The following is a 13,442-nucleotide window of genomic DNA, read 5'->3' on the forward strand; positions in this document are numbered from 1 at the left end:
CCCCCCCCCGCACCCACCCGCGCCGCCACCATCTGGTCGAACAGCTGCCAGGCCAGGCGCAGGTTGCGCTCCTGGCTCATGACGTGCAGCAGCGCGGAGCAGGCCACAGGGCCCAGGTCGCGGCCGGACCTGTGTGTTTATGTAGGGGGAGATGCAAGGGGCGTGTTTGTGTGTGGAGGTCCAACCCAATGAAGCTAGGGGCATTACCGCATTTGCCTAGCCATCCACCTCCCCCCAAATGCCCCCCAGCCCTCCACCTCGCCCCACCTGTCCCCCCCCCCGTCTCAAATGCTGTGGCGCCAACGGTACAATGCCCGTTGCTCCTACTGGACGTCAGCACTCCAAACTTGTGATTGAAACTACTCCGAAAGGCTAAACCCCCCTCGACTGCTCTTCCCCAAAATGGCCCCTACCGTCTACCATCTCCTTAGCTGCCCAAGAATGTAACCCCTCACCACAACTTCCCCCAACGTCGCCCTCCCCAAACGCCCCCCCCCCCCCACGCGCCCACACGCCCAGACACGCACGCACGCACCTGCACGCCTCCTCGAAGGCCGCCAGCGCCATGCCCAGCCGCCCCGCCCGGTACAGCCCGCGGAAGGCCGAGGCGTAGGTGTGCTCGTTGTAGGCGCCCAGCCCCACCGCCAGGCGCAGCAGGCGCTGCAGCGCGTGCACGTGCCCCATGTCCGCCAGCACGCCCAGCACGGCGTTGACCGCCGTCACGCCGCTGCGGTTGACCGACGCCAGCTGCGTCCGGATGAGTAGACAGGTACACACACGCATATGTACATAGCAGTAGGTATGAAGAGAACGGGGTTGGAAGTTAAAGAGTCTGTAGGGATGCTGTTGATGTGTGGGAGGCGCAAGGCCCAAAGCCCCAAGGCGCCAAGCCCAGTCCCACCCCACACGAACAACCTAACCTCCGCCTGGACGTCCACACCCCAAACCCCCACCCCAAACCCCACCCCACACACGCCCCACACACGCCCCACCACACACGCCACCCACCACACACGCCACCCACCAGCCGTATGCGCTCCGCCACCTCGGCGTCGTCCCGCCGCCCCACCAGCGCCTCCACAAGGTCCCGCTGCCGCGCCAGCTGCCGCTGAGCCGCCGCCGCGTGCTGCGCCTGCGCCTGAGCCTGCGCCTCGTGCGGGTGTGGCTGCGGGTGGTCGTGCGGAGATGGGTCTTTGGAATAAGCTGCGCCGGCGGCGCCAGCGGCCGTGCTGGCGGCGGCAGACCGGTCGCGCCGCTGCTGCCCGCGCCCGCGCCCGCTCCTGCTGCGCCCGCCCGCGTCCCCCTCCTCCTCCAGCTCCAGCTCTGCCTCCTCCTCCTCCGGCGCCCCCACCACCCGCACCTGCAGCGGAGAGGCCAGGTGGGCACTGCGCACCGTGCGCACACGGGGCGCCCAGCCCTGCCGCCGGCGGCCCTGCCGGCCACGTGCCGCCGCCGCCGCCGTGTCTCCCTCCAGTTCCATGTCCGCCCTCAGCTCCTCCTCACTCAGCTCCCACGCCGGCCCCGGCCCCTCCAGCCAGTCGTCCACGTCTCCCTCCGGCCCGCCCGCCGCCGCCGACCCAGATGGAAGCCCGGCCGCCTCCGCCTCCAGTGCCGCCGCCGCCGCCGCGGCGCCGCTGCCCATGATGTCATACAGCAGCGTGAAGGCGGCGGAGCCGCCGCTGCTGCTACTGCCGGTGCGGTTGCTGCTACTGCCGCTGCTGCTACTGCCGGGGGCGGGGCCGGTCGGCAGCTCCAGTTCGTACTGGGGACCCAGGTACAAAGACACGCGCCGGGCTGATGACGGCGCAGCCCCCAGGGCCGCGCCGGCGCGGGGCACCAGCGGCGGCGGCTGATGCTGTTGCGGAGCCCGCGCGCTGACACTCCACGCGCCCGCGCCGGCGGCGGCCTGGGCGGCGGCGTCAGCGGCGGCCGCCGTGTCTGCGGCCGCAGGCCGCAGAGCGGTGGTGGGCAGGGCACTCCGGCCCGTGCTGCTGCTGCTGCTGCTGTGTGCGGGGCCGCGCTGCCTCGGCTCCGGGAGTGGCGGTGGTGGTGGGGGCGGGGGCAGCTGGTGCCGCCGCAGTGCGTCTCCGGACAGGGCCGGCCGCTGCTGCTTGCCTGCTTCCTCCACCTCCACCTCGTCTACCACCTCCTCCTCCTCCTGCCAGGCGGCGGTCGGCTGCTGCCCCACCTGACCCACAGTCGTCGGGCCCTGCTGCTGCTGCTGCTGCCCCTGCTGCTGGCGTGTCTCGGCCATGATGCGCTCCCACACCCTCGCCACCACCAGTTTGGTGGCGGCGCCGTCCACGTATTCGCCGTAGAAGGAGGCTGCGGGAGACCCGGCCTGAGGACCCCCAGAGGCCAGGCCGCGACGAGCCCCGGCCCCGCTGGCGCTGCCGCCAGCGCCGGTACCCGTACGGCGACCGCTGCCGCTGCCGCCGCGGCGGGCAGACGGCCGGTCGCGGGCGCTGGGCCGGTCGCGGCCACTGCTGCCGCCGCTGCTTGCGGCGGCGACCGCAGAGCGGCCGGACGTGCTGGGCGGCGACGGAACGTCCACACGACCGCGGCGGGCGGCGGAGGCGTCGGCGGATATGAGCGAGGCCAGCTGCTGCTGAACGTCAACGCCGGCATCGCTGCCGCTGCCCACCACGGACAGCTCAGTCGCCGAGCTGGGCCCGGAGCGCTGCGGCGCCGCAACTGGGCACGCCAGCAGGGTAGCGCGCGAGGACTGTGATTGTGTACTGATGCCGAACGTCAGGCGCCGCCCTTCGCGAGGACCTAAGCCAGTGCCTCGCGAGCGGCTCAGCTCCACAGGCCTCGCCATGTTCGCCGCTGGTCAGCGTCGACACAATGGATTGGCAGGAGCACAAACCTTATGGTGGTTTCAACAAGCAGCAGCTGAATTTACGTCGAGCTCGTGACTCTGCGACCTGAATTCGGGGCCGACGCCGCCACAACCCTCTCGCTGAATTGGCTTTAGGAAATTACCTCGATGAAAGCTAGATAAGCGACAGCTACTTGTAATTGGCCCCGGTGGTCGCTGTTGGTGTTAAAGTGGGCGTGGTGTTGCACCGAATACAAACGCCCCCTCCACGCAGTCCTTCACTGAAACAGCGCTTCAACTTGCTTCTGGTAGTAAATTTATGCAAGCATAGACAGGATTTCCGGGTTCGCCAGCGGGCAACGAGGGGCCGAGTGGCTTGTGGCTGTAATCATGAAAGGCCGCAATCGCCCAGCTTGGTCGGCTGCCTCCGACCCTCCTAGCACGATTGTTATACCTGAAAAGCTCATTGCGGGGGCGCTGTTTTTGACATGACAAGCTCTGGGCACGCCTTCCTGCTGTCGGCAGGTGGCTTGTCACCGCCTTCAGATGTCGCCCACGCATGTCACCCCGCGTCCACCGCTCCCAACCTGGGCACCATAGGATTCAACGCCGCATCGACAACACCCTTTCAGCAGCAACTTGGACAACCTACCTGCCCCGCCACCTGCGCGCTCAGTCCGCTGCGCTCTGCTGACCTGTCCTGAACTCACCCAGAAGTCCGGAAGTACGGTATCCAGGAACTCCATAACGCGTACCTCCGCAGTCCGTGCTTACATACTGGCACATATGATACAGCCTCTGCACCGTCACTACATCTCTCTCTCTCTCACACACACACCCGTTCTCAGGCATGTCACAGGCGCTGCACACCACGCTCGTGCTCTGCAAGTCTGCAACCCCCCTCCAACCATGACTCACACTGTATCCCCTCCTCTCGCCCTCCGTCCTCCGCCTCCTGCCCTCCGCCTCCGCACCCAGGCCCCCCCTCAAACCCAAACCCTCCTCCCTGCTACAGCACACGCGCCTCCTCCCGCAGCCGCCGCACCAGCTCCTCCACACTGCCCACGCGGGTGCCCGCGGCCCGAGTGGGCGGCTCCTCCACCCCTATCACCGCCAGCGCCGGCGCCACGTCATGCGGCGCCAGGCCCAGGCCCTCCAGGGGCGCGGACTCGATGGGGCGCTTCTTGGCGCGCATCATGGCCGGCAGCGTCACGAAGCTGGGAGAGGGGGAGAGGGGGGGGCAGTGACGGCAGCGTGGAGGGTTGGTGGTGGTGGTCCGTTCCGAGTCCAAATGGGGGGGATGGGGCAGTAGCGATGACCTCGCTGCCAATCGAGTGAAGCGAAGGCTCGTCGAGGGGAAGACGGGGAAGGAGGCGGGGGAGGAGGGGGGGAGGAGGGGGGAGGCGCGCGTCACCCCACTGCCACTGCACACGGCTGCGGGCCACAAGCCACCGCCGTCGCCTGCCCCTCCGCGACCTGCCTTCAGTTGCGGCCCTGAGCAGCTGAGCTGGTTGCGAGTTCTGGGCCCCCGGGTTGGTTACAGCTGGGCCAGCCCTAGCCAGCCCTAGCCCAGCTGGCCGCTCCACTCCCCCACTTGTCCGCAGGGGACCCCATCGCACACACCCACACCCATCCATCCATCCCCTGCGCGCCACCCACCGCGGCGTGTTGAGTCGCAGGTCGGCGGTGATGACGGCCGGCAGCGGCAGCGACAGCACCTGGGGCGGGCGGGGGAAGGCGCGTGTGGACCTGTCGAGGGACGCAGAACCAGTGCCCCCGCCCCCGCCCCCGCCCCCGGACCTCCCCACCTCACCTCCAGCCCTCCATCCACCTCGCGTGTCACCCGCGCCGCCGCCGCCCCCTTGTCCAGCTCCAGGCGGGAGGCGAAGGTGGCCTGAGGCCAGCCCAGCAGGCCCGCCAGCATCTGGCCCTGTGGGCAGGGGAGAGGCGGGCGTGTGGCGTGGTGTGTGTGTGTGTGTGTGTGTGTGTGTGTGTGTGTGTGTGTGTGTGTGTGTGCGCGCGCGTGTGTGTGTGTGCGCGTGTGCGTCGCCCCCGTCCCCCGTCCCCCGCCCCCCGTCACCCTGAATGTTTCTTTTGGATCGGATTAAGTCACCCCCCCCCTCCGGTGAGCTCATCCGCTGATCGCCGCGCACCGTCTGGTTGCAGTCGTCATCGATGGCCTGTGAGTGCAGAGGTGGCGCACACACATTCTTACAGAAGCATGGGGGGGGGGCGTCTGGGGCATGGGTGCTGCTGTTCCGAGTCAGCCGGCCGGCCAGCACGCCGCAGGCAGGAGGCAGGCAGCGCACCTCCTCCTACCACCCAGCCCCCAAGCTCCATCCCGCTCGCCCCCAAACAAACACATACACACACGCACCTGCTTGCCCAGCAGCACCAGCCCGGCCCCCTCCCGCCCCGCCAGCGCCGCCAGCACCCGGGCCACACCCAGCGGCTGCAGCGGCGACTCGCTGGCGGCGGGCGGCCCGCCGGCCCCCGCCGCCCCGCCGGCGCCTGCTGCCGCGAAGGTGTCGGCTGCGAGGGGCACGTGCACGGCGCGGTCCGCACCCATGGCCAGTGCGGTGCGGAGGGTGTCCTGGGGTGGAGGGTGTGGAGGGTGTGGAAGGTGTGGAGGGTGTGGAGGGTGTGGAGGGTGTGGACGGTGTGGAGGGTGTGGAGGGTGTGGAGGGTGTGGAGGGGGTGGAGGGGGTGGAGGGGGTGGAGGGTGACGTCATGGTCGAGGTGGCACGGTAGTCACGGGAGGAGGGAGGCGGAGGCGGGAGGCGGAGGGTGATCCAGAGCAGGTGTGGTCGGGAAGGCGGCGGACACGGTACGGACAGCTTTGTGAGCAGGGGGCGGCGGCGGTTGCAGCCTGCCGCCCGACCCCGCCCGACCCTGCGCCGCCACCCTCGCAACATGGCTGCGCAGGCTCACGGCAACATCATCAACCCCCACCTCAACCCACCTCACCATTAACTAGAAAACAACCCCGCCCACATCTCCAACCCCCAGCTCCCCAGTCCCGCTCCCCCTCCACACACATACACACGCACACGCACACACACACACACACACACACACACACACACACACACGCACACACACCTGGAAGTGCTGCGGCCCCACGGACACCGCCACCACCTCGCTGGCCACGCCCTTCTCCTTGAGCCGCACAGCCTCCTGTAGAGGATGGGGGCGGGGGCGGGAGCAAGCAGCAGGCGGCGAGAGCAGCAAGGTTAGGGTGCAGAAATTGCAGGGCGGGCGCTAGGGTTGCGAACATAGCGCATGTCACCTATGGTCATGTTACGCTCATGTACATGGACAGACCACCCAGCCCCCGTGTCACACGACACAGGGACATCGCAACACAGCACAGCACAGCACAACGCAACCGACACGGCCACGCGCCCACCTCCAGCGCTATCTCGCAGAAGGGGTTCATACTCAGCTTGGGCAGCAGTGCCTCCACACCCGCCTGTTTGGGGCGGGGGAGGTGGAGTTGGGAGGACGAATGTTGTTTTGGGGAGGGACAGTCAGCACCGTGTGCGTGTGCGTGTGCTGGTATGCAGTGTGTGTGTGTGTGTGTGTGTGTGTGTGTGTGTGTGTGTGTGTGTGTGTGTGTGTGTGTGTGTGTCTGTGTGTGTGTTAAAAAGCACAAGGAAAACAAGAATGTGTGTGTGTGTGTCCGTTGCATTCACGTGTGCGGGTACATTCGCACCGGTGGCAGACTGGCAGACTGGCAATGACACCAAGGTAGCCAGCCAGCCAGCCAGCCAGCCAGCCAGCCAGTCGGGTGGATGTGCCAGTGCGCTACATGCCGCGGGTGGCCCAGTGCGGCTTGCGCGCATGTGCGTGTGGGGAAACCGACTAAGCGCGGGGGGCCAAGGCACCCAGAACTCAGAAGTACAAGAGCCGTAGGCATGACAGGGGCACGCCCCCCCCTCGCGCCTGCCCGCTGTCCCTCAAGCCTCCCCCCTAAATGCTCAGTGGCTCACACAGCCCCGCCCCCTGGCCCCTTCCTTCACACACCCCATCCCCTCATCACCCCCGCCCCTCATCCCCTTCGCACCTTGTCCGGCCGCACGCGCACCGGCACCGCATAGTCAATCACACGCTTCACCGCCACCAGCACCTTCATGGCTAGACACGATTTGTGCTTGTACGTGAAGGTAGTGTGGTTTGGCGTGGGCCGTGTGAGACTTGATATGGGGCGGTGGGGACTGCCGGCCGCTGCTGCTGCTACCGCTGCTGCTACCGCCGCTTCAGTTACTGCTGCCTGTGCTGCCTGCTGCCTATCACTGCCGTTGACTGATGCTGCAAACGGCGGGCGCTGGTGGGGCACACAGCTTGAGCCTTCAGGCACTAGGGCAGGGAGCACACCCGGAGGACGTTGCGAGCCCTCTAGTGCAACACCTGTCGACTAGCTGCGCGAGCTGCTGATGGAGCTGGCAGTCAGCCGCACCGCACGCATGCGAGGAGAGAAGCGCTTCCCTACTCTCCCGAGCAGTGTCCTTGGCTGACTTGGACGCCGCGTCGGACGATGCCCTCTCGCTCCCGCCAAGACTCGCGCAACCTCTGCTGAATCGGTCAATCAGCGTGTGGCACTATTTATACAATTGTCACTGCGATAATAGTCAGCAAGCCCTTGCCAACGGTTGGCTCGCGAGGTGAATGCTGAGGTGAATGCACAAGCTGTTTCCCGGACTCGCGTTTCCGGACTTTGGGAGCGTGTATTGAGTTTTCTGATGTGAAGTCTTCACGCCGGAACTGTTTTTAGTTGACAATGTCGCAAGGAGCAAGGATTGCCCATCAGCCTTTTTTCCCGGTGGCTTTGCCCGGTCCAGGAAGGAGGCAGATTTAAGGAGTAGGCACTTGTACCAATTACACGCGCACCTAACTCTTGTCTGTTTGTTCCTGCCTGGCGCTGGTTTCCCTGATTTGGGGCCAGCTCGTTGGCTGGTTGTGCGTTTCTTATCACACTGTGAATCTCCTACAAGCAGATATATTAGCTCGCTTTGCGGCTCGTGACGCTCGTGCTGTAACTCTAAGGTATCCTTTCGATTTCGGCTGCGCTGCCACACGGAACCGCCAAGAACTCTAGGCTCAGAGACTGTTATACAACTCTCATACCAGCCGCAGCGTGGCGCTCCTCATCTGTCACGCAGCAGTGCCACTGTGACATTAGCACGCCAGGGGCACAGCGGCAATGTTCTAGGTAGAATCTAAAACTTAAGCGAGCATACTTAGTGAATCAAGTCGACAATGGCTCAGGACGATGCGGAGCTGGAAGCGGGAGGCAGCATGGAGCGGGATGCAGCAGATGAGCCTGAAGTTGAGGCCTCCGAGGCTAATGGGGATGCAGCAGAGGCCTCCGAGGCCTCACCACAGGACCCCATCGATGAGCCGGCTGCTGCTGCCGGCGACGACACCGGATATGCCCAGGACGGGGCCGAGAACACGGCCACTGTGGCGGTAGGTGATGGCGACGGTGCGGGTGCCGACCCGCCGCAGCCGACGGCCAGGGGTGATGAGGACGTGTACCTGGACGACCCCGAGGGTCAGGCTGAGGCCGCGGCGCTGGCAGGCCCTTCGGAGGACGAGGAGGAGGAGGAGGAGCAGCCGCCGGAGGCGAAGCCGGAGGGGGAGAAGGGCGAGGACGAGGAGGGCGGGGGCTTCTCCTACGGCGCCGCTGCAGACGCGGCGAGCGTGGCCGCGGCCGGCGGAGGGGAGGAGGAGGACGAGGACGAGGAGGAGCAGCAGGAGGAGGAGCAGAATGAGGGGGAGGAGCAGGAGGAGGAGGAGCGGAATGAGGGGGAGGAGCAGCAGGAGGAGGAGCAGAATGAGGGGGAGGAGCAGGAGGAGGAGGAGGAGGAGGAGGTAGCGGCGGCGGACGACGAGGAAGGGGGCGGATATGGCGGTGGGGCTGCAAGCGGGGATGACGCGGAGGCGGAGGCGGACTTGGGCAACGCCTCGTCATCCTCATTGCCGCCCATCGCCTCATCCCGGTCGCAATCCCACACCGCCGCCGCCGCGCCACCACTCCCCAGTGAACACCTCCCGGCGGCGGCACCGGTACCCGCGCAACAGGCGGCGCAGCAGCCGGCGCCGGCCAAGCCAGCAGCCTCCAAGGAGCCCTACGCTGTGGACGGGGGCGGCGCCGGCGGGGCCGGGGGCAGCAGCAGCAGCGCCGCCGCTCCTCGCAAGGCTGCGGGACCGGCGCGCCAGTTGCCCGCCAGCCGCAGCCCAGCCGCCCAGCAGGCCCCCCAGCCCCGCGCCTCGCAGTCGCCGGCCCGCACCGCCAGGCCTACGGCAGCCGCCGCCGCCGCCTCCTCGCCGCCTGTGCGCCTCCGGCCCAACCCCTCGCCGTCTCGGCAGGCCGGCACCAAAGCCGCCCCCGCCGCCAAGGCGGCCACCACCACTGGCACCACCACCACCACCACCAAGCCGCAGCCGCAGCACGCCAAGCGCCAGGCACACCAGCCGCAGCAGCAGCAGCAGCCCGTGCCGCGGCTGCGTGACGCCCTGGCGGCGGAGGCGCCTGACGCCGAGTCCATCACACAGCATTACCTGCGCCTGCTGCAGGCGGGAGCGCTCAGCAAGAGCGGCACCAGCCAGCACCAGCAGCAGCAGCAACGGCCGTCCACAGCGCCGGACGGAGCTGGGGACGCAGGCGGCAGCTCCGCCCCGGCGGCGGCGGCCGGCGCCATCTCGGCGCCGGGCACGGCAGCGGCTGCCAGCCGCGGCGGCGGCAAGGCGGCGCAGGCGGCTGTGCGGCCTGCCAGCGGCGCCAGCGCGGGCAGCAGCGGCGGCGCCAGCACGGGCGTGCACGCGGCGGAGCTGGCCCGGCTGCAGGCGCGGAGTGCGTGGGCGGACAACGTGGCGCCCATCCCGCGCAGGTGAGAGAGGGGCCGAGGGGCGCCGTGTGGAGAGGGAGATGCGTCAGGGCGGCTGACTGGGCACACACACTCGCGCACGGTGTGTCGGCTGCGTGTTTGCTAGTGTATCATACAAGCCGGCAGGAAACGCTTTGGGGTGGGGTGGGGTGAGGGGCTTTCCTACTGGCTGGTGTCATCCACTCACACCATGCACGTAGCCACTGCTAACTCCGGACCCCCTCTCAACCACCCAACCACCCACCCAACCTCCCACCCTCCGCAACAGGACCACTCCCAGCTCCACCACCGCCGCCGACGGCCTCGGCGCCACCAGCCCCCGCGGCGCCGGCGCCCACGGCCCCGCCCACCTGCCGCCGCTGCACCTGGCCGCCCCCGGCCACCACGCCGCCTCCGCGCCCGGCAGCCGCTCCGGCTCCCCGCGCAGCCGCTCCTTCCGCGCCCTGCGCCAGGACGTGCCCTCCAAGGTCTTCTCGCCGCGCCCCTCCACCTCCGCCGCCCCCTACACCAAGCTCTACACGCCCGGACCCGGCGCCTACGACCCAGTCGCCACACGCCACGGCGACGCCTCCTGGCTCGGCGGCGGCACCGCCGCCTCCCTCGGCTCCACTGGCTTCGGCCCCGGCGGCACCGGCACCGGCAGCGGCTTCGGCAGCGGGCGGCTGCTGAGCGGCAGCCCGCCCCGGAGCTGGTCGTTCGGCGGCGCGGCTGCCCGGCCGCCGCACGTGTGCATCCAGCACGCGGCCGACAGCCCCGGCCCCGTGTACCTGCCCAACAAGGAGGGGCTGTCCACGCTGGGCAGCAGCGGCACCTACAAGTGCGTGCGGGTGGGGGTGCGGGTGGGCGATAGGAGTGGGGCCTTTCGGGATGGGGTGTAGCTCAGGTTCAGGTCGCGGGGGTGGGGGGGGATGAAGCTCAGGTTCAGGTCACATCTCAACCCGTGCCAAATACCGACCTACGGGCCAGGGTGGTGCTGGGGGTCAGGCGGTTGCTGCCTTGGGTGCGTCGTACTGCGAAGCCGCCAGCCGCACGTCCTTACCCCCTGCCTCCTGCCCCCGTGCGTCCTGCCCCCGTGTCTGCTGCCCTCACCTCAGGTTTGACCGGCAGCTGCCGGGCGTGCGCTTCAGCCTGACCGCCGGTGTGCCGCCCAACGCGCCGCTGTTCAACCCCGGACCCGGCGCCTACGACCCCTCCCTCACGCCCCTCGGCGACCCTGTCTCCCCCTCGCCCACACCCGCACCCGCCGGCGGTGGCGCGCCCGCGCACGCCTTCCCGCGCGCGCGCAAGGGCCTCACCGCCTCCTCCAACCCCGCGGCCCTGCCCATCATCTCCAAGGAGCAGGCCGCGCACGAGTACCTTGGCACCCACTCGCCCGGCCCCGCCGCCTACAGCCCCGACGTCAGCCCCACGCGGCCCTCGCCGCCCGCCTACTCCAGCCCGGGCCGCGCGGCGCGGTGCTGGGTGGACCCCGAGGAGCGCTCTCCGGGCCCCGTGTACAAGCCCGCCGACATGGACCGCAGCGGCCGCCACACACTGGGCGACTGCCCGCAGGCCGTCATCGGCACCGGGCCCAAGGTGAGGGAGGGAGGGAGCGAGGGAGGGAGGGAGGGAGGGAGGGAGGGAGGGAGGGAGGGAGGGAGGGAGGGAGGGAGGGAGGGAGGGAGGGAGGGAGGGAGTTGCGAACCACCCCCTGGGTACTGCCCTCGTGACGCATACCGCACGCACCCCCAGCCAGTGTTCAGCGTGAGTCCCTTGCCCAGTGCTCTCTATGACCCCCTCTTCCACTCACACATATACACACACGTCCCATTCTCCCTTTCCACGCACACTCACACACACACACACACACACACACACATACACATACACACACACTCACACACACACACATACACACACACACACACACACACATACACACACACACACACACACATACACACACACACTCTCCCTCAGGGCTACGACCCGGTGGGCGCGCTGTCGGCCAGCCCCTGGATCAGCCTGGACGCCGCACGCCGGGTCAACTACGGCATCCACTCGCCCGGGCCCGGCACCTACAGCCCGCAGCTCAACCCGCGGCTGGTGGCCGGCAATGTGCCCGTGCCGGCGCTGGGCGCGGGGCCGCCAGACCGCTTCGCGGGGCGCGGTGAACCCGGCCGCCTGCAGTAGCGGGGCGCGGTGAGCCCGGCCGCCTGCAGTAGCGGGGCGCGTTGGGGGGCGGGGGCCTTTGGCGAGTGAGGCGGGAGAGAGGGGGTAGGTGCGTGGGTAAGGTGCCGGTGGAGGCATTGAGGCAGAGGCTGAAATAGTTCTTGCTGTGATGTGGGACAGGACAGCTGGAACGCGGGCTGACACTGTAGACAGGTGTTTGGGACAGGCAGGTGGCAGCCGGCGGTGCAGGGTAGCGATAGCGGCGTGGATGGGGTAGGGCAGGCGGCAGCGGGCGATGTCTTTCTTTTCCTTCATGTACACAGCGCATAGAGAGGGGCGCCAGTGCGGCCGCGTGATCGCAGGTGTGTTTGCTCAGGCCTGTTCGGGCAGGAGGCCGGATGTAGGTGTGCAACGGGACAGTGTTAAGTCAGGTTGATGAAGTCCGGGCGGCCGGGTGTAGGTGCAAGCAGGGAGGTGCCGTCACGGCCTCGCGCACTCGGGAGACGGAACAGGCGGAGGCAGCAAGCGCAGGACCTCCTAGGGCCTTGAAGTTCCGTGAGGGTCTTGGGTGTGCGAACTACCTTGTATTGTCGACTCGGACGGGACTGCCTGTTTGTTGCGCTGCGAATTGCGCACCGCTATTTGTGTGGCTAAAAATGTGAGGGTGTTAGAGATCACAAAAGAAGTATTGTGTGTGTGCGTGTGTGCGTGTGTTAGTGAATGTGTGTGTGCGTGTGTCAGTGAATGTGTGTAAGCAAGCCGGGTGTGGTGCGATGGCAGCAGTGAGGAGGTGTCAGCAGGACTGGCGGGTGGGTTGCCCCTGACGCCCTGGCCCGGCCTGGGTGCAGTGGCAATGTGGCATGTGGTTTGTGTGGTAGTGGCTCCGGGCGTAGCGCGAAGGTGCTGGTGTGGCCGTGGGCGTGCACGAGATGCCTGCCGTAAAGGCATCAGCGGGCTGTCGACGGGTCTGTCGGTAAGGCGGAGGCGCGTTGGATGCATCTGTCTTCTGTGTCAGCACCCCAGCGCGGAGGAGGCCATGCACACAGTGGGCGCGGTGGAGGAGGCGGGGGGGGGGGGCGCCTGGGGCTCCGGGTGTGGTTGCCCCGTGGCTGGCGAGCAGTGGCAAGCATCACATCAGGTGCAGCGCTTTCACACCGGGAAGGCTGCACGAAGGCTGCACTGGCAGTCCGCTGTGTCGGCTGGGCAGGAATTTGCAGCCGTCGGGTTGTTGGCTCGGGCACTGCAGCCCCGCGGCCTCTGGTTACAAATTTATGGCAGGTTGGTTCCGCTCATCAGGTGGTGGGGGGTGCCCAGTCCCCTGCTGGGGTGTGGCCCGGCCGCCTGCCCGGCCGCGACCCGCCGTTGCTGGCCCGCCACGTGTGACGTGTCCCACCTGCGTCCGCTCCAAGCGGGGACTGGTACCACGGCTCGGAGCCCCGCACGCCCCCCCGCGTGACCCTGCCTTGTCTGCCTTGTCTGTTCCGAGAGAGCGAGTGCATGGGCTACAGGCGGGGGACCTGCCGGCGCTGCTCACGAGCTGGCGTGCGTGTAGAGCAGGGCGACAGAGTCAAGCTGCAAGA

General features: G+C 68.0%; 3 protein-coding genes across 3 annotated transcripts in view; 1 reads left to right on the forward strand and 2 right to left on the reverse strand.

The window, feature by feature from the left end:
• CHLRE_12g554528v5 (uncharacterized protein) overlaps positions 1-3,151 on the reverse strand; it is a 5,496-nt gene extending 2,345 nt beyond the window's left edge. Inside the window, exons 1-3 of the mRNA XM_043069068.1 lie at positions 1,025-3,151; positions 536-747; positions 18-129 (exon numbers count right to left, since the gene is read on the reverse strand). Coding sequence (XP_042919270.1) covers positions 18-129; positions 536-747; positions 1,025-2,821 — 2,121 coding nt within the window. The 5' untranslated portion in view covers positions 2,822-3,151. The remainder of the gene's footprint in view (positions 1-17; positions 130-535; positions 748-1,024) is intronic.
• Positions 3,152-3,205: 54 nt separating this feature from the next.
• Positions 3,206-7,571, reverse strand: CHLRE_12g554953v5 (uncharacterized protein). Its single transcript, XM_043069071.1, has 8 exons — positions 6,888-7,571; positions 6,231-6,293; positions 5,924-5,998; positions 5,199-5,414; positions 4,975-5,001; positions 4,635-4,751; positions 4,481-4,539; positions 3,206-4,038 (listed from the first exon to the last, which is right to left on the reverse strand). Exons 1-8 carry the CDS (start codon positions 6,954-6,956, stop codon positions 3,831-3,833), a joined length of 834 nt encoding a protein of 277 aa, XP_042919271.1. The 5' UTR covers positions 6,957-7,571; the 3' UTR covers positions 3,206-3,830.
• Positions 7,572-7,671: 100 nt separating this feature from the next.
• Positions 7,672-12,843, forward strand: CHLRE_12g555378v5 (uncharacterized protein). Its single transcript, XM_043069077.1, has 4 exons — positions 7,672-9,714; positions 9,980-10,528; positions 10,806-11,286; positions 11,671-12,843. Exons 1-4 carry the CDS (start codon positions 8,081-8,083, stop codon positions 11,881-11,883), a joined length of 2,877 nt encoding a protein of 958 aa, XP_042919272.1. The 5' UTR covers positions 7,672-8,080; the 3' UTR covers positions 11,884-12,843.
• Positions 12,844-13,442: the final 599 nt, after the last annotated feature.

Source organism: Chlamydomonas reinhardtii, chromosome 12 (genome assembly GCF_000002595.2).
Source record: "Chlamydomonas reinhardtii strain CC-503 cw92 mt+ chromosome 12, whole genome shotgun sequence".
NCBI classification, from domain to species: domain Eukaryota; kingdom Viridiplantae; phylum Chlorophyta; class Chlorophyceae; order Chlamydomonadales; family Chlamydomonadaceae; genus Chlamydomonas; species Chlamydomonas reinhardtii.